The sequence below is a fragment of the Carassius auratus genome, unplaced genomic scaffold (assembly GCF_003368295.1).
Source record: "Carassius auratus strain Wakin unplaced genomic scaffold, ASM336829v1 scaf_tig00032568, whole genome shotgun sequence".
Classification (NCBI taxonomy): Eukaryota; Metazoa; Chordata; class Actinopteri; order Cypriniformes; family Cyprinidae; genus Carassius; species Carassius auratus.
Genome location: NW_020526009.1, coordinates 243139 through 262653, shown reverse-complemented (window position 1 = coordinate 262653; position 19515 = coordinate 243139). Strand labels below are relative to the sequence as shown.

Genomic DNA, 19515 nt, shown 5'->3' with positions numbered 1-19515 from the left:
CTTCTCCTCAAGCATACTGAGAGTCATGTGTTGTACAGCTTTATTGTGCAGATGCTCAGCTCAAGCTACTGTAATTCTGCGATCCATTTTGAGTTGTCACTCTAAAGAGGCCAGCTCTGTACATGGAACAGGGCATGAAGATAAGACAACTTCTGAATGGATAACTCCCTTAGTCAAGCAGGAAAAGGTGTTGCATTATAAAAAAAAAAAAAAAAAAAAACTAAATATCATCCGTCAGAGAGAAATGAGTCACCCTACCTCATTGAAGAGCACTCGACTGCTCTGACCCTGCATGCCACTGACAGAGTATGAGCCGCTCCTCCATGTGCGCCCGAAGAAGTGCTGGTGACCCGAGTCAAACAGGGTCACGCGCAGCTGATACTGGAGCGATGCTGGTGACTCTGACTGTTGTTATGCCAACCACAGGAAGAAAACGAGAAAAAAAGAAAACAAAAACATAGCTGTAATCAAGGGCATGTACATTTTTTAACAATAATTCATCAAATAAAATAAAAAATTGGGGTAGCCGGCATAAGATTTCAAGCAGTGACCGTGTACAGCAGTGTGACACAAAGTGTGTGTGTGTGTGTGTAACTTCCAGTTTTTAGGCAATATAAATAATAAATAAATATTATTGATAAGTAATATAATTGTGTGTGTCTACTATATTATTTATTACTAATACATATTTTATAGTTTAGAATTCCATTATATATAGCCTACCAATTACATAAAACATTATGTAATACAATATTATTTTTGATAATTGATATTAGTATGCGTGTTTGTTATTTATGAATAATAAATATGTATTTTATATTCTACAATTTCATTATACATACTGATTGTATAATATATTTATATTAAATTGTGTTCAATAGATAGTTAGATAATAGATATACAAATCAATTACTACTCAATTTATTTATATATATATATATATATATATATATATATATATATATATATATATATATATATATATATATATATATATTTCTAGCAATGGTAAATGGACATAAAACATAAAAATAACATATTTAAATGTTTTCATTTTTTCTAACCTAAAAATAAGAAATATGGGTGAAAAATGTATGAAACTGCTCATGGGTACACTTGATGGTTAAAAGTGAAAATATGAGAAATTATGGCACAATCTAACAATACATCTTAACTTTTCCATATGATGTTTAACATGGACCTGTTTTAGGTGAAGTCCATCGATGTGTCTGAAGAGCAGCTGTAGACCTCGAGAAGCTCCTGGAGCTTGTCTGGCTGTCTGACTGTGAGGCGGGATCACGCGGCTGCTCAGGAAAGCGTTGTTCCAGTCAGACATGAGCGGAGTTTCTTCACAACTACAGTATAAATCGAGCGGGGAACGATTGTTAAAAGAAGTCGGTCAGTGAAGCGTTAATGTCCCCTGGCAAACATCCCTGAACACGCCTAAAAGCTTCACAGACTGTTAAATCATCCCCGCAGGCGAAGTGAAGCGCTTGTTACTTAATTAAAATCAGATCCGGGATATTGACAGAATGCGACGCTAAATCACGCAGAGACTTTGTTTAGGCTGCTCATTCATTTCAGTCTCTCTCGGCAGTACACAACTCTATTTTTTCTCCTGCTAACGCGTTTCGAATGTAACCAGGTTAATTGTACACAATAACAACTTCCTCCATTTCACTGTTATGTTCATAATCATAACACATATAATGAAAATGTGGGCTCAGCTCATTCGTCAGGAAGAGATTTTCTCTGTAGCGGTTGCCATAGCGTCTGTCAGCCGTTGCCAGGGTGAAATAAAGAGTGTTTTGGCGCTTTCCTGCAGGAGAGAAGTGCGGGTCTGCCATACACTGCCCCCGTGTGGCTCGGTGGTGCTTTGATCCAAGCGCTGTTTGCTGTTTCGCACTGCGAGTTCAGTTTTACCATGGACAATTCTGAAGCCGTAGTCATTAAAATATATATTAATTAAGTTTATTGTTATTAAAAGTTAATTAAAACTACAATGGCTGACCGATTCTCCCGTAGTTGTAGTCCTTGAAGCTTAAGCATTCACTTTTATGTGATGGATAAATGTGAAAGTCTGTCGAAGTAATGTTAAACACATATACGGTGTACATTTTAGGACATCCTTAGACCTCAGTCATCCAATTATGAATCGTATTATTCATAAGTGAAATGAAACTGTCACAAACTTTCCGTGTTGTTTTCATTTTCATCCACGAGGTGGCAACGTGCGTCTTGTGGTTGTTTCGATCTCTCTGTAGACAAACAGCGAAAGAGAAACTTCGTATTTGCGGAAAAGAAAACATGCACAAATTAATAAAACCCAAACTGGTTAAGATTAGAAGTGCCAATGAAGCCAAAAAATACGGAATTGCAGCTGCTAACCTGAAGGAGCTGATTAAAAAAGGATGTAATTTACTAAAGGTATAAAAAAAAAAAATTGGTTATTACTGATATCAGTATTAAAGTTAACTGTACAAAGCGTTCGGATGCCGCTGCTGTCAGACATTCATAATTCATATTTTATCCACAGGTATCTAGCTCCAAAGTGCATGTCTGCTTATACGATGATGGGACAGTGCTTACTGAAGAGTATTTTCAAAATGTTCCCGATAACACAGAACTTGTTCTCCTGCCCGAGGGACAGAGCTGGAATGGACGTGAGGGAGTTTCATTGACTTGACTGACACTTGGCCTGAAACTGGAAACTGATGCTGCCTGAATATAATAACTATGATGTTGTGATCAATTATAAAAATGTAACCAATCAGATTGCTTTGGCTTTTTCATTCTCTACAGTTGTTCATGAAATTAATCAAGTCCTGGGTCTGGACAGAGACACAGACCTTCTGATCAGTGCAGCAAAAGATCTTCTGTCAGATGAACAGTCTCCCAAGAGACGCAGAATACTGGGAGACCTTCTGTGGAACCTGAGGGACAACTCAGAGGTGGAGAACAGAGAAGAAGACAATGACTGGTTTGAAGGTAAGTGAGGGGAAATTACATAATGTGCATTTCAAGTATGGGTCCTGTAACTGATTAACTGAGGCAACTTTAATACAGTTACACATTTTCATACATACTCAATTGCTGTGATTCTTCTTTGTTTTTCGGGAGTATATTTGACACAAACCTAACCTGACTTATTTCACATTTCTTTTTATTAAAATTTACATTTTATTTATTTGGAAAAAGTTTATTTTTATAAATAACACTATTAAGCTTAATTATTACCTTATCACACTTAATAATAGTAAATAATGATAATAATTGGTTTATATATATATATGTAATTACATCTATCATTTATCATTTATATATTAGACATTTAATGATATCTTTATATTTTTAAATGTGAATATAAATGTAATATGAAAATGACTGTATACAGTAAGTTTCATATACAAAATGTGTTGCATATTTGTGTTTTTTTTACATTTTCTCATGTGTATATATCAGGTATTGATGGCCGGTTTAAAACCAAGTCTGCTTACATGAGGTATAACTGTGAGAGCAGAATCCGAGGATATTTAAAAGAGGTGTGACAAACAGCGCTCAGTTGGTTTTTGAAGTATTGAAGATATTTATTGTATTTAGTGGAGTTTATCAGTTATTTCATGCAGGAAAAGAGCCCTGCTGTTATTCTGAAGGAGATGCATTGTTCACTTTCTGCAGGTTGATGGATATATGAAGACTATTCCAAATGTCAAGGCAAAAAGTGAATATAAAAAGATGGTGGAGATCCTGGCAGAGAAGCTGAAGGCTGCACGGTATAACGGCACATACTTTGACCGATCGGAGAGGGACATCAACAGGCTCTGCACTGAAGAGGGCTGGTTCACCTGCCAGGTGTCATTTCTAATGAGTCTTATTTAGTTCAGTCTAGTGTCATTTTTATTTGAAGGAGAGTAATGAAACATCTCTCAATCACTGCTTTGTCAGTAGTTCCTGTAAGATTCTGAAAGACTTTTGCGCTAACAGGGTGCCTTTGATCAGAACAACTGTGCATTTCTTCACTCAATAAACCCGTACGGGAGCCGCGAAAGCAGAATCCTCTTCAGCACCTGGAATCTGGACCATCTGTGAGTAGTACATCTCAAATGAAGATGTTAAAATAAAAACTAATTCTTGATGTGCATTTTAATATCAGAATATCAGTATTTAGCAATTCTGATTAAGATAACATTTTAAAATACATTTTAGACACTAGGAATAACATTCTGAAATCAAAAAGCTGGTGTTTTTTTTTTAGGATAGAAAAGAAAAGGACGGTCATCCCCACACTCGCTGAGGCACTGAAGGGCAGTAAGATTGCCGATATAAACGTGGATTATTTCTACAAACTGTTATTCACAAGGGAAAACCTCAAGCTTGTTCATATCGTCTGCCACAAGAAAGGGGCCCATGAGCTCAGCTGTGACTCCCGAAAAATCTACAAACGGGTCAGGAGGACTGTGAAATGAAAGCACATCCATAATCCTCTTATGAAATATGCAGCTTAGTGTGAAAGTTTCAGCTTTTGATAAATCACAAGCACTGAGGTCCTCAGGGCCATTTAATCTTATGAAGTTATATTGTGCTTCAGGTTAACATTTTTTTATTGTAACTTTTAGTTTCAGTTATATACCAATTTTTGTACCAAAGCAACATTTCTGTTTAAATTCTATGAAAACATTTTTCAGGGTTTTATAACTGTGACCGATTTTATATTTTAACTAAATGTCTTTGAAAAGAGTCTCCATTTGAATCGTGTGGGAACAGTGTATCATGTACAGTTAATGTTCATAGTACTTCCATCAACAAACAATTGCCTTTTTTTTTTCCTACAAAATATACTCAAGCCTTCAATGAAAAATGTGTTTTCCAAAGCTGTTAATGAGGTTTATTTTCTCTGGACGGAGTATTGTAGTTTTCACATGATAATACACAGATGATTTGCCATTAAATAATTTCACAAAAATTGCATGTCATATCCATACAAAGCATTTGGTAGCAAAAAAAAAAGAAAAAAAAAAGCACTTGGTTTATCACTTCAATAGAAAAATATAAAACTTCAAAATCAAACTTTCTAAAATTTTTTCCTTGTATAATTTGTACATAGTAGAAAACAAACTACATTTTAAAATGTTACATCTTTGAGCCACTTGATGTTAGTGCAAATTCTGTTCAATAAGATTATACAAATATCATCATATACAAACAAAATTACATTTCTGGTGAAGCTACATGCATAATATAGTTTGAAATTGTTGGTTTAAAATTACAACTTTTCATATTTTACAATAAAAGCCTCTTAAATTGAGATCCTAACCAATATCTTTACATCATAAACATATCAAAGAACAAAATGACTACATGCTTTAATTTTCAATTATTCAGCACCAAATCTGAAGTGTTTTCTTCCAAAACAAATCTATTCATTCTCAGCAGAGAATGTTAAAAAGTGCCAAATTCATATTGTCCAAACTAATGTTCAAATTGCTTCCAAGGTCTAAAGAGCAAATTTGAGGCACTTGATTGATAAAACTGTATGTGTTGATTTCAGAGCACATTCTGTGTGCAACTAGTGGTAGAAAACCCAGTGTACATAAAGATATAGAAAGTATAGCTTTCTTTCAGCACATACCCAAAAAAACATGATGGTTTTAGCTAGCACAAAACCCTCTTAATGTAATTTTGTTTAGTGGCACATATATAATGTTCTTAAGTTTATAATTAGTGATGCACTAACATTTTTGCCCTAGTTTTATCAACACAGTGCATCTCAGTGTAGCTCAAACGTTAAGAAGGCTTTTGGAATAAAATAGCTTGCTTTAAAACAATCAAGTCCATTTTACCAACATGAAACTCCTTCCCGGTCAAAGGCAGATAGATTGATGATTCTGTGAGAGGAGTTGTGTCCTCATAGCTGCTCGTCTTCACTGTCCTCTTTGGCATAGTAATGCATGCTCCTGTACTCTCTTCGACTCATTCTTTTGCTTCCTGGGGTTCTTTGTGGGTAATCCTGCAACAAATCAGGTCAGAATCTTTTAAAACAAAGCCACATTCACACATTAAAACTGCATTATTGAATATAGTTGGGTATTGAGTTTATGCATCACGAAATCTGACACCTGCTGTGCTTTGAAACCCAACGGAGCATCATCAGGCTTTCATTGTAATAATCCTACATGGTCTTGTATTGACCTCTATTTTAGAATTACTGTGTGCAAACAAAGCCATCTGGCTGCATGTTATTTATCTGGAAAGCTTAACTTAGACCAGAGTTACTGGGGCAAAGGACATATCCTGCATGGGCCGTCAACTGATATTTAAAGCATTTAATTCCACTTTTAAGCTAATGTATTTCTTCTTTTATATCGCAATAAAAGAAACTACACGTCTTTTCTAAAACAATTTTTTTCCCATACTTACTGTTAAAACAAGTGGATCAGATATAGAATCAAAAGGAAGTAGCAAGCTATATCTATATATATATATATATATATATATATATATATATATATATATATATATATATATATAAAATCGAGCCTCTAAACACGTAAAACTCTGGTCACGTGACCATTTCCATTAGACATGAAAATATTCAAATGAAATTATGATTGTTTGTACTTGAAATTATATTTGTAAAATAAATTTAAAAAGATGTTTGTAGAACATTTAAATTTGAAAGTCAAACGTAATTTCTGGTCACAGCTCGTTATTAAGCTCAAACCAGCGCTACTTTGCTGAATTTCTGCACTGAAATGATACCCAAACACAACAACGTGTTCTGAAAAGGTTTAGCTTACCTGAACAACATCCATGTTCCCAAAGAACTGCTCCACTGGGAAAATGTGATTGCTGTCCTCGTCGAAGAAAATGCTTGGGTCGTCTCGCGTTTGGGGACTGTGAATGACGGTCTGATCCATCTTCGCCTCTGCAGAGCCGCTTGTCAAAGCAGTACACTTGGCGGCAGAGTTCTCCTTACCGCGCCGTTCACCCGGAGTCTTTTTTCCGGGCTTAATTTTGACGTTTTCATTCATGTTCGCGCTGGAGGTCTCCTCTACTTCGCCGTGAAAGGGTCTCTTTGGAAGACGTTTGGCCTCGTCGCTGTCGCCAGCCATCTGCTGCACTACGCTCGCGATATCAGACGCCGATCTCTGCATCAAACCGCGCAGAACCCTCCTCCGCACAGCCTTCTGTGGATAAAAGTCCAATGATAAATGTGTAAATAAATAAAATATCAGCGCCGTTTTAGACGTGTCTGATACATCGTGAGAAAGCTTGATACATTGTAGCGCTTCACTGCAGCCGACAGACGGAAACTGCGGGGAGGAGAGGGTTGGGTAGACTGACACTGACCTTGACTGAACTTTTCACACCAGGCGCGTTTAAAGAGACAGTGCCGCGCACGCGCAGTCTGTGGCTCTCAATGACAATCTGAAACAAGAGAACACAGCTTATCACGTCACAAATTACTTTTGTGCAACTTTTGAGTGGCGTTTCATTAGAACAAAGATTTGGGTAAACGATTTTTTTGTTAAGTACCATTCAAAGACTTTTTGTTGTTGTTGTTAAATGAAGTCCATTTCTTGCTTTTCTGTCTTAAAAGACCGACTACTGCACGAATATGCATTTTAATAAACAAGCAACCATGCGTGAACAAACCAAATGAATTAATCGTTTAGTTCGTGAACAAACAATGAACTATGACAAAAATGTCAATCAGTCAAGTTCGCAACCAGGAGAGAAGTGTTGCGGAATGAACATGTAAAAATTTAAAGATAAGATTTTCGATTTAACTAGAAAAGGAATCAACACGAAAAGCATGTACGTAAACGGATCTTTCTATTAAACCGATTCAAAGATTCGACTCACTAAGTGATTCAAAATCCCCAACCACTGCTGCTGGAAGAAGTTAACAAACTTAAGTTTATGAAAACAACCCGTGAAAAAAGACATCTTGATTATAATACTACAAGACAAGGCACAAAGCTCCAAGAAAAACTCAGTCTATTCACCAAAACTGTAAATTAACGTTGTTTTATAGTCTATCCTAATAAACTAAATTTCACATTGAAACATCGAATCGTAAACGTTCCATTAAAGTCTGTGTAAACTCGAAAGTGATCGTGACAGTTCATGTAACATAAAAAACGAGTTCGCAAAAAAAGCGTAACAGCTTTCTTACCTGCTTCGCCCTCATTGGAAGTGTCGGCGTCGTAAACCGAGTGTGGAGTGCTGCGAGTGTTTATCTCCGGTGAACGCACAAGTCCCGCCCAAACGCGACACAGAATCACAAGACTGCAGCTGAAAGCTTCACCAGACTTTACTGAGGCGGTGGCCGATACCCATAAATTAGTCCTTGTCTGTTATGACCAGTGCAAACTATTAAAATACATGGAATAGCAAGTTATTCATCGTGGAAATATGTCGAATGAGTCATAGGCCTAAAGACTGTGACGTGAATATGATGTTGTGGATATGCTACTAATGACAGGTTGCATAAACTGCTTAGAACAGTCCTAAGAAGTTCGTATTTTTCTTTCTTTCTTTTTTTTCTTTCCTTCTTTTAAATCAGTTACAAAAAAGTTTGATTGGTCAAATTTGAGTAAATAAATTAAACAGATGGCCCCTTATTTAACTGTTGGTCAAACTTTTTTTTAAAGAAAGTGTTAACAAAGTGCCTATGATTTTGCAACAGGCCCTAAGTCCAGCTTCTACTGCTGTTTATATTTAAATATTTGACTCTGAGTATGTAACAATCATAAAACAATTTCCATAAATTATTTTGTCATTTTTAACATTGCTTCATTTGCCAGACACATGACATCGTCATGGTGGACATTATAGTCAAGCTACAACATTTAACTGATTTCACATGGAAAATCCACTGTCAAATGAAAATTTATCAGGTTTTAAAAGCATTTAAGTATTATGTGGCATCCCGCTGGATAATGCACCCAACATTTTATGACGATTTGTGATGACTGAATGGTCTCTGGACCAAGCTGGTCATTTATGGCTATAAACCAATGGCAACTGGTCAGTTGTCTTAGGACCAACATAACCATCAGTTAATCTGGTCAGTAAGGAAACATTTTAGCACAGATCAAATATTAGGCTAAATTGTATAACATGTTGTGAAGAAATGTAGCTTTTATGATGCAGAAAACAATATGACTTAGACTTTGTAAATGACTAATAATATAATTTAAATACATTTACATTTGATAGGATAATCTAATTTCATGTGTCTTGGCGATATTGCAAGTTCTGAGAATCATGCCGTTAAACTGGTTAAATTCATTTAGACTGACTATCGTTATGAACCACACGGTGGCGCTAAATACTAAAAGTATGAGTGTAGTGCTAATCATAATCAACTCCTTGACATCTTCGAGCATCTTTTTGACTGTGCTCGTGAGAGGGACATGAAAAGTGGGATGCAAACCTTTAAAATTACGATAAGCCAGGCCTAGTTCAACTCCAATATTTACATGCATTGAATAAGTAAGTAGTTCTCACTCAAACTCCTCATGGGGACCCTCTTTATTACGCTTGCACAGCTGTCGTGTGTAACCAGAGATCCTGAGCAGGTAGGTGTCCTTAAGGTGGAGGAGAGAGGAGTGCGGAGGGCAGACAGCCGATTGTTTTACAGAATGACTGCCTCCCATTTCAGTTCAACGATGGAACTTGAAGCGAGAAGAACCTGTTGCGACGGCACAAGAGACTAAAACGTAGTCTGACGAGAGAAAAGTAGAGAACACATTTTTTAAGCTTTATAAAAATGCCTTTTTATGGACTATTCGCTCATTTTTATATTTCCATAACACTTGGGAAATTAATTACAGCGGACCTGACTGACTTTTCATGACAAATCCACTGGCGACCCGACTGGACTGCTCTCTGAGGAGCGTGTGCGTAATGGAATCGTTCTTTCGAAAGAAAAAGAATTTAAGGACTGCGGTCAGCCTGACTTTGGTTTTTGCCACTTTACTGATGCTTCAGAAGTTAATAACAGTTGACACGAATTTCAAAGATATCAAAGTCGACGTGAAACGCAAATGGTGTGGCCCCACATGTAAAAGCATAAAGGCTATTGAAAATGCATCCAACGGTGATGGCTTGCCGCCGGTGGGAAAACCCATGGCTAGAAAATGGGACATGGATAAAATTCAGTGTCATGAAAATTCGACCATGAAGACCCAAGCCTGGTTTCGTCGTTTGAGCCCAAGATTTCACGAATTTGTCCTGCACAGACATTGCAGGTACTACCCAATGTTGCTGAATCACCCGGAGAAGTGCAGCGGTGATGTGGATCTTCTGGTCGTGGTCAAATCGGTTATCGAAGAACATGACCGGCGAGAAGCCGTGAGGCAGACCTGGGGAAAGGAGCAAGAAATCCAGGGCTTTAAAATCAAAACTCTATTTTTATTAGGCACTCCAGCCACTGGCAAAGACGCGCGAAATTTACAAGCCCTGGTCCAATATGAAGACCGAACCTACGGGGACATCTTACAGTGGGACTTTATGGACACCTTCTTCAACCTCACCTTAAAGGAGGTGAACTTTCTGAGATGGTTCAACATCTACTGCAGTGGAGTTCCCTTCATCTTCAAAGGGGACGATGACGTTTTTGTCCAGATCAAGAACCTGGTGGAACTAATTGGCTTTCGGGTGGAGGAGAACAGGGTGGAAAACCTCATAGTAGGAGACACCATTTTAGAAGCCAAACCGATCAGAAACCGCCAAAGTAAATATTTCATTCCCAAAGAGTTGTATGATGATCGCTATCCACCTTATTTGGGTGGAGGGGGATTTCTCATGTCTTCTCTGGTGGCCCGCAAGCTCTTTGTGGTTTCTGAGAGCGTGGAGCTTTACCCCATTGATGATGTGTTTCTGGGCATGTGCCTTCAGAAGCTGAAGATCGTGCCCGAGCTGCATCTGGCCTTCCGGACATTTGGGATCATTAAGCGTAAAGTGACTCCTCTGAACCGGGAGCCGTGCTTCTTTCGCAGCCTCATCGTGGTGCACAAACTCGATCCGCAGGAGCTGCTGCAAATGTGGAGGCTTGTTCAAAACGAGGACTTGACCTGCGCCAGACAAGTCGTAATATGATGACTATTTATTAAGACAGAGAAGTTTTTTTTTTTTGTAAGGAAGGATGATGATTATTTGTGTTATCAACTGTAAAATGTAATAAAGTCTTTTTATTATTGTCTTATCTACAGAGAACAACTTCAAACCTAATCAATGCAGTTTTGAATATTACAGTGTGTAAGCCTAGTATAGACATTGCTCAACCATGTTTACTCAAGTGAATATTGGATTTTTTTTTTTCTTCCAATTATTCTGAACACATACGTTGACTTGGCTAAAAAGATAAAGCCCATGGGGGGAAAAATAATAATAAAATATATATATATATATAAATAAATAGAAAAAGATGCCAATTAAACACAAGTGGACCTGACAACATGCTCCAGTGGAGGAACAAAGCATTAGGCTAATATAAAAGGTAACCTACATACATGTAACACCTATTTTAGCCAACAAATAATGTAATTAATTGATTATATTTATTTACATTTAAAACAATAGCATTTAAAACTCATGCCAGTTGGCCTAACCTGGAAAATGTTTGACTTAGATCAAACATACATTTAAAATGTATTTCTATGCCAATTATGATGCACCAATTCATTAGAAGAATGTTTGAATAATGTCATAAAATGAATGGAGACTGTAGCTTTTAAACACCATAAAGTATGATTAACCTATTCTAAAACATTTAGAATGCATGTTATGCGCTATTTCACATTCTAAAATCATCTGCACCATCAGCTTTGTATGAGGAACAGTCTGAAATTAAAGTCATTATTCACTGCTTACAGAACTCACTTGAAATGTTCTCTATGGTGTTTCATGTAAGAAAGTAAGTCATACAAGTTTGAAATGACATGAGGGTGAGTAAATGACATTGATCTGCATCATTTCATTTGTGAGTGAATAGCATTTCATGATAAACACACCACCATCAAAATTTCATTTTTCAGATGTGTTGATTTGGTTTGGTGTTTGTGTCACAATCAAAAAACTTTTACAAAGCTAAATTGTATATTTACATTATTGCATTAGAGTATTTTAACAGATCAAAAAAAACAAGCATGTGACAAATACATTTAAATGTCAAATATATTTATGAAAAAAGCTTCTAACAAGCAACAAAGCAAATATTAGCTTCTGTTGATATCAATGCACATACAGCGGAGGGGCATTGAAATAATGTGTACTGACTGACCATTCAAATTACCATCAGTATACATCTTGTTTCACATTAATGTTTTAAATTGTCTTCATTGCATGTCTAAGAGCAAAAGCTTAATCTGTGCAGACAACATTGAAGTTGTGAACTGCACACCTAAGGAAAATGGAAAGCAGCCAGACTAAAGACTGAACCTATGAAGTACTTTCTAATTGGCTGGTAAATTCATTTAGGGTTCCCAAAAACGACTGCAATCAAGTTGTGCAAAATTTTCAGGTATCTCCTCCAGATGACTACGATATGACTCTGCTGTGCCTCTTAATTCTGCTACTATAATTAAATTATATCCAAATGAAAGCAAACAACAAAAAAGCTCTACTCCACAAAAAAAAGAAACAAACAATATATGATATTCTACCATATTCACCTGTATATTATCTATATTGTATAGATATTTATACTTTTGCCTAAAAAAATTAATACTATTGGGTATGTGTCAGTCATCTCTGCAAACAAATTGACACTTTCAGATCACTCTATCCACTCTGAAATAATTGTTTAGGTTGCTTTATTTAAATAGATAAATAAGTGATATTTAAATATTAGACAAGACATCTCAGTCATGTCACATGAGTGAATCGTGTCTGCATGGGTTGATTTTTGTTAGTTATATAATGCATGTCTCAGCAGTGAGCTGTACAAGGAACAGACAATGCATTTTGTCAGCCACAACACTAGAAAACATTCTTAAAAAGAAACGCCTCTGTGTTGCGATCACTCCACTTTGTTTTATTCCGGTATAGCATACTGTTAAAGCCTATTGGGTTGTACCTTGAAAATTCCTTCCCTGAAGTCCCTGGACTCACGTCTCACATAATATTCTGGACTGCATACCAGTCTTCACTATATGCAAATACTTTAAAAAGTGACATTATGGCTAATTTTCAGGCACATGATCATCCTATTCCACTCAAACTGCCTTTATGTTGTTTCATATCTTCTGTCATAACTGGACTAAAGCATATCATTTCTAACACAGTCAAGAGGACAGCAGTTTGATGCGGATGATACCCAGTGATTTAACACATTACACACTAGACAAAACTGGTAACGTGCCAACAAAACAGGCCAAGAGTTTCTCTAATACTGAAGCAAATGCAAAGACCAAACATATGAAATAATAGTCTAAGAGCTTCATCATCCCTTAGGACTCTATTCTCTCAGCAGTGGCTTCATGTATTGGCAACATCTCTGTTCCAAGTCTCTGAGAAGCACCAAGGCAGTTCTGCGACTTGAACCTTTGCTCTCTTCATGAAAAACAATATTTTGGTTTGTTTGTAAACTAAACGTTGCAAGGTGGCTGCTGCTGGAAATTTAAGTGCATTAATCTGAATCAGATACAATAAGAATCTAAGGTTCAAATCTCTTGAACAGAATTTTTGCTTTCTTTTCAAAAGGCTACTTTTGTATGTTTGGCTGTGTTGCTAACGATGCTTTAAAACCCACCAAATATAAAAGTGCTACAATCATAAAAATATTCACATACTGCACACCGCACACCACACACACACACTTAACAAACAAGTATAAAACAACATAAAACATAAAATTCTCAATTAGATAACAAAAAAATCCAGGTGATTTACCTGAAATGCTAAACAGAGTTAAATACAAACTGCGTTATCTGCTTATAAACCTGTTTTTCAGCATTTAAAAAAAGTATTTTTGTTCACACACACACACACATTTCAGATATTTTACATTAATTTATGGGTAAATAATAATGTGTGCTTTGAATAATGATGCTGTCCTACAGGGATATTTCTAAATCAGCACAGCAATAAAAGTGCAATAATGCATTATTTGAAACCTGACATAAAGTAGATTTGTGTTTTTTCTCTCTCACAGGAGATTCAGCAAAGCTACTAGAGTTAGCATGTAGTCTGTGTGCTATGCCTGTTGTAGTCGGTGGCTTGAGGCCTGGAGCGTCTGTTGATCCTGGAAGCTGGAGCAGGGATGCGACTGCCTCTGCTCAGCCCTGGAGCCTTGGGCTCGGATATGACCGTTGTTGTTTTAGCTATAGCTGTACTGCCTGTTTTTTCTGAAGCCAAATAATAATAGAAACGTAAACACACAAACACCTGAGGAGTTAATGAGAAATGCATTGTGCAATGCTATATAATTTAACCAAAGTAAACAGTATTCAAAATAATACTTTACTGAACAGTCTATTCAGAGGCAGTGTGTGGAGCATGGGGCATTGTGGGACTCTTTGAGGTCGCGTGGGGCAGATTTGTACATTGTGGAAGCTGTGTAAGGCAGTTGGGATCTATAGGGGCTTTATGGGGCAATGTGGGGCAGTAGGGGACAGTGTGGGGTTGTAAAGGTCTTATTGAGGCCAAAGGAGATGAATGATCACCTTGTGCATGTGAGAGAGTGCTCTGCTGTACCGCTCTCCTCCGTGAGTTCTGTTTGCATCCCTCAGTTCCCATGAGGTGAGACTTCCAGCCCTGCAAATACAAGATGTCCACTGTTACACTGCTGTATGAGGAACATCTGTGTGTGAGATTTTAATGCTCACTTAATACTGAAGTTATTCACTCATCATCATGGGTGCTCATGTAAATAATCTCTACCTATGGAGCTGGTTTTAGTCTCGATGAGTGTTCTTACATTCCTAAACCTTAGAAATAATATCAGCTCTTACACACTGGAAACCCCTTACATCATATCTAGTGATGTTCTGCTATTCGTGACATTTCAGATTCAATGTGTTTCCAGTCAAAGACCCCTTACAAGTCAGTAACAACTTATCCATTCCCTAAACCAGTGTTTTAATTGTAAATTAAAATCATTAACTGAATTTTGTTTTGGAAATATAAAGCTAAAAAGAAATATTACAAAAATATAAATGACAAAACACATTAAAGTACTAAGCCCTTCCAAAACCCTTTTATTTTAAAAATAAAACCCAATTCAAAATATTAATAAACACTATAATAGTATTAAAAAATAATAAATTAACAGTACCCTGTGCTGATACTAGGGCTGTAAAATGATTAATCACTATGAATCAAATTCAAAATAAAAGTCTGTCTACATACTATATATGTGTGTGCATTGTGTATATTTATTACGTATATATAAATACACACACATGTATAAATAAAAAATATTAATATTTGGATGTATATATATATTTTACTTGTATAATTTATATTCTGTATAAATATTAATAATTTCTATATAAATCCAACATATTTTAATATATATATATATATATACACATGTATGTGTGTGTGCATTATACATACATAATAAATATACACAGTACACACATATACTATGCGAACATAAGCTATTATTTTGAATGTGATTAATCGCGATTAATTGTTTTGCAGCTCTAGCTGATCCTAAAGTAAAAGGAAATGTGTTTTTCATCGTAATCGTGAATGATGATGACATGAGTTAAATCCATTAAAATGAATGAAAGATAATTTAAAGATACTGACGACAACATCTCTTTTTAATGTGATTTGTTCAGTGTCTGAACTTAATTTTTTACATATTGGTAAACATCATTCTCTTTATCAAAACAAGATTGCCCATATTTTCATGGTTTCAAAACAATGCTCACACTGTATTTCAGGGACAGTGTAACCCTCGCAAAAACAGGTTTATGACAAATTGGATAGTGTATGAGTTTGTGTGGTACAGGACGTGAGGCATCATTCATACAACGCTGAATACTTAAAACATTGTTTGTCAGCTGGAGGTGTTACTTCATGTGACTTTTCAGAGCTGAGAGGTAAAGTATTCTCGAGTGAACACCTTTCCAGCGTCATTCGCAGTCATGAGCTCATCTGTATGACGTACAACAGAGAACTGCAAAGAGTGTAACAAGAACTTTTCAAGTTATTGATGATGGATATTAAAATAATTTTACAGCTACTGTTGTGGCAGACTGCATTTGTGCGCCAGGTGTTTTTCTTTGTTATTTTGTTGTTAATGGCACCTTTTGGGTGTGTTTGTGTGTGATCTCACCTCCTCCACTGAGGCGAAGTTTTCATGGCAGAGTGATTACAATTTTCTCCAGAAGTTGGTGCTGACAAAAATAACAAAATAATAAATCCATCACCAGGAACCAAAACTGTTTTCACTCTTTCCCAAACAAATAATGCAGAAATTTCTCTTAAATAGAAATAACACAATAAATCTGCAAGTGTGAAAGGTGAATGATTTGTAGTGACCTTCATATGGATTAACAGATCTGATGATAGAGTGTAATGTCTTATCTTCTTTTTAGGTATAAGAGTGTGACACAAAGGGACCAAAATGAACACTCGCCAAACAACAAATGCAAGTTAAAGCAAGTAAAAAAAAGTTCCATATTATATCATTCGATATATAGATATTATTTGGGAACTGGAAAATAATACAAATGTTTAAATAATCTTACAACATTTATTGTACAGGAATATATATATATATATTTTTTAAGAAATACATGTGGTGACATGGAATATAAAATATTCCTCTCATTAACTTGATGTGGGAACATACATGCTTTTAGTATTTTCAGTCTTCAGTCTTCAGTCTTCTTATACTGTGCCACATAAAAGCAAAGTGTTACATGCAAGACTGAACTACCTCCTTTATTTTTGTTAAGAACTTATAAACAAGTATATGATGCACCCAGGAACTGGGACGTATCCCAATACTTGGGCAGACATAGAGGGAAGTAAGCAAAATCAGTAAGCAACATTAATAAAAGACTCTTCATCTCCACCCAGGACTTCATGTATATTCATTCCTGATCCAACACTGTCAGCATGCATATAGGAGGAAAACAGATCATTGTCTGAGCTAGTTTCTGATGTAGCAAATGACTCAATAAGCTGCAGTGTTCATCACAAATGTGCAAGGAAAACTGACACCATTGTAAGGACAAAATCCTTTCATAGTATTTGTTCATTTTGTCCCCTGGTATCACATTTGTAACAGCACTGACTGTGGTTTCTGGATGAGCATGGAATAAAAATACTGTGCAACCACACCAAGACTCACGATTGCAAGCAGCGCTTTCAGCATGTTCAGTTGCTTATCTCGGGTGAGAGCTTCGGAGTCTTAACTTTGATAAAGAATATCTCTTTGGATTTGAGACTTAAGTCTTTGCAACTTTACAGATCTTCTTTATGCACCAAGAGCTTGTAACACTACAAAGAGAAAGGAAAAATATTAAACACATCATATGACCTCTTTAACACCAGGTGTGAAGAAGATTATATTGTGAGAGCATTAAAAACAAAACAGAAGAAATACAATAGGCCACCTCTGACCACACAACCTACACTGACCTCTTGGTGAGTGAGTCAAAAAGGTTCTTGTAGAGGATGTTTTTACGTGTGCTGGTGTCATCAGGTGGCAGAAAATTAAATACTGCTTTTCCATGAAGATGGTAAAAAGCCTGGATGACTCTCACAGAGAGCTCCCACACTGAGGCAGCGCTGTGCTCCAATCCACCTGCCAGAAACTAACACAACATATATCACACACAAATATATTTAATTATGAATTTATTTACATAAAATCAAGTGATTTTAGAATATGCACTACTGTTAAAGCTTTGGGGTCAGCTTTTTTTATTTTATTTTTTAGTTTGTTTGTTTAAAAGAGTTGAATACTTTTTTTCATAAGGATTATTTTATTCATCTAGAATACTGATTTTTTAACCTGTTAACTGTCACTCACGTTTTTGAAGATAGACATGAATGTACATGATAAAAAACTAAATTTTTATAATTCATGACTGAAAACATTTTGTAACATGATTTTGATGTACCATTTACATGGTAATGCAATGTCTGATTTTAAAATGGGTTTTGAAGGATGAATTTTGAGATTTTATGTTTTCAAGTGATATATAACTTCTGATGATTTCTAAAATGTGATAGAGAAAAAGGCAACGAGGAAGTCTTTTTTTTAAACAAAGGTCAAAGCTCCTTTTGTAATGTAGATTTCTGAGGGTGCACTCTTGTCATAAATTCATCTATTACTTTTCCTACATAATGTTTAACAAACAATATTGGTAAAATATATATTTGGGAGTCTTAGACCTTTACAACGATATATAGTTTGTCAAGATTAGATTAGATTTGATTGTAATATAGTATAGTCAACGTAGGTGTCCCGTATACGGGACGGGGTGACATTTAACAGGTTAATTTAACATGGCTTCTAAAAAATATGAAGCAGCACTGTTTTTAATATGAATAATAACTAAACATATATTTTTAGTTACATTCTGTAAAACATTTGCATTAGTCAGCATTGCATGGACCGGCACCACATTACCTTACAGAATGTATGTTACACCCATGCATTCCTGGTCGTAGATTGCATTCCTCTCAGTCAAACTTGTTGGTTGTTCCTCAAACACATCTAAGATCTACGGGTGATAAAGCTTTCTCTTTCTATGCTCCTGTCCTTTGGAATTCTCTGCCTCTTGAACTTAGGGATGCTCAGAATTATGATGTTTTTAAAATTCAATTAAGACTTATTTTTTCAAACTTGCATTTGCTTGCTGATTTAGTTTAGTTTTTTATTGTATTGATTATATTATGTTCAGCGCTTTAAGAAGCTGCTTTTAAAGGCGCTTTATAAAATAAAGTTTATTATTATTATTATTATTATAGTCACAGTATTTGCCCCTCACTTTCTCTTTTACGTTCTCTATACACAGATCCCATTCATCTGCCCCTAGGCTCTGGATCTCTCATTTTAATTACAGGAAACCCAATCGCTTCTCTGCTGTGCCCTGAAGCCCATCTCATCTCCTAGGAAACCAGCAGGCAGAAAGCATTTAGCAGCCATCCCTGCATGTAACCTACAGCAACCATTTCATGGGAGATCATCAACGAAACAGACCAAACTAACAGAAAGACACAATAAATATTTAAGAGGACATTTGGGGGCTGATTCATTGTTGATTATTGTAAAAAAAAAAAAAAAATGTTTCTGTTAATGTTTGTTAAGTTATTCCAAACTTTCCTGACTTTTTACCTACACAACACAAGCGTACGTACTATAACCAGCAAATCTTTTTTTATTTTTTAAAGTCAACAAGTGGACCATTTGACTACTCAAATCATATAGGTTTTGAATAACATGAGTGTGTATTAATGATGAAATAATAATTCTGTCCAATACAGATAAGATGATAATTATTGTAATGTTATGGCCAATAACAATAAATAGTC

General features: G+C 35.9%; 4 protein-coding genes across 5 annotated transcripts in view; 2 read left to right on the top strand and 2 right to left on the bottom strand.

Moving 5' to 3' along the window:
* LOC113080930 (nephrocystin-4-like) overlaps positions 1 to 1852 on the bottom strand; it is a 67065-nt gene extending 65213 nt beyond the window's left edge. Inside the window, exons 1-2 of the mRNA XM_026252986.1 lie at positions 1202 to 1852; positions 259 to 405 (exon numbers count right to left, since the gene is read on the bottom strand). Of these exons, the coding sequence (XP_026108771.1) occupies positions 259 to 405; positions 1202 to 1336 (282 nt within the window). The 5' untranslated portion in view covers positions 1337 to 1852. The remainder of the gene's footprint in view (positions 1 to 258; positions 406 to 1201) is intronic.
* A 452-nt stretch (positions 1853 to 2304) lies between these two features.
* LOC113080911 (DNA fragmentation factor subunit beta-like) lies at positions 2305 to 4995 on the top strand. Its single transcript, XM_026252969.1, has 7 exons — positions 2305 to 2427; positions 2537 to 2663; positions 2803 to 2988; positions 3463 to 3542; positions 3679 to 3852; positions 3985 to 4085; positions 4256 to 4995. Exons 1-7 carry the CDS (start codon positions 2308 to 2310, stop codon positions 4464 to 4466), a joined length of 999 nt encoding a protein of 332 aa, XP_026108754.1. The 5' UTR covers positions 2305 to 2307; the 3' UTR covers positions 4467 to 4995.
* A 138-nt stretch (positions 4996 to 5133) lies between these two features.
* LOC113080912 (UPF0688 protein C1orf174 homolog) lies at positions 5134 to 8312 on the bottom strand. 2 transcript variants are annotated; one of them, XM_026252970.1, is made up of 4 exons: positions 8180 to 8312; positions 7351 to 7428; positions 6798 to 7187; positions 5134 to 6007 (listed from the first exon to the last, which is right to left on the bottom strand). In XM_026252970.1, exons 1-4 carry the CDS (start codon positions 8192 to 8194, stop codon positions 5906 to 5908), a joined length of 585 nt encoding a protein of 194 aa, XP_026108755.1. In that variant the 5' UTR covers positions 8195 to 8312; the 3' UTR covers positions 5134 to 5905. The 2 variants fall into 2 exon arrangements, with proteins under 2 accessions (XP_026108755.1, XP_026108756.1); XM_026252971.1 differs by lacking the exon at positions 8180 to 8312 and adding an exon at positions 7537 to 7555.
* Positions 8313 to 9891: 1579 nt separating this feature from the next.
* LOC113080921 (UDP-GlcNAc:betaGal beta-1,3-N-acetylglucosaminyltransferase 7-like) lies at positions 9892 to 11109 on the top strand. The gene has a single exon (XM_026252981.1). The coding sequence runs from the start codon at positions 9916 to 9918 to the stop codon at positions 11107 to 11109; it is 1194 nt and encodes a 397-aa protein (XP_026108766.1). The 5' UTR covers positions 9892 to 9915.
* The last annotated feature ends 8406 nt before the right edge of the window (positions 11110 to 19515 follow it).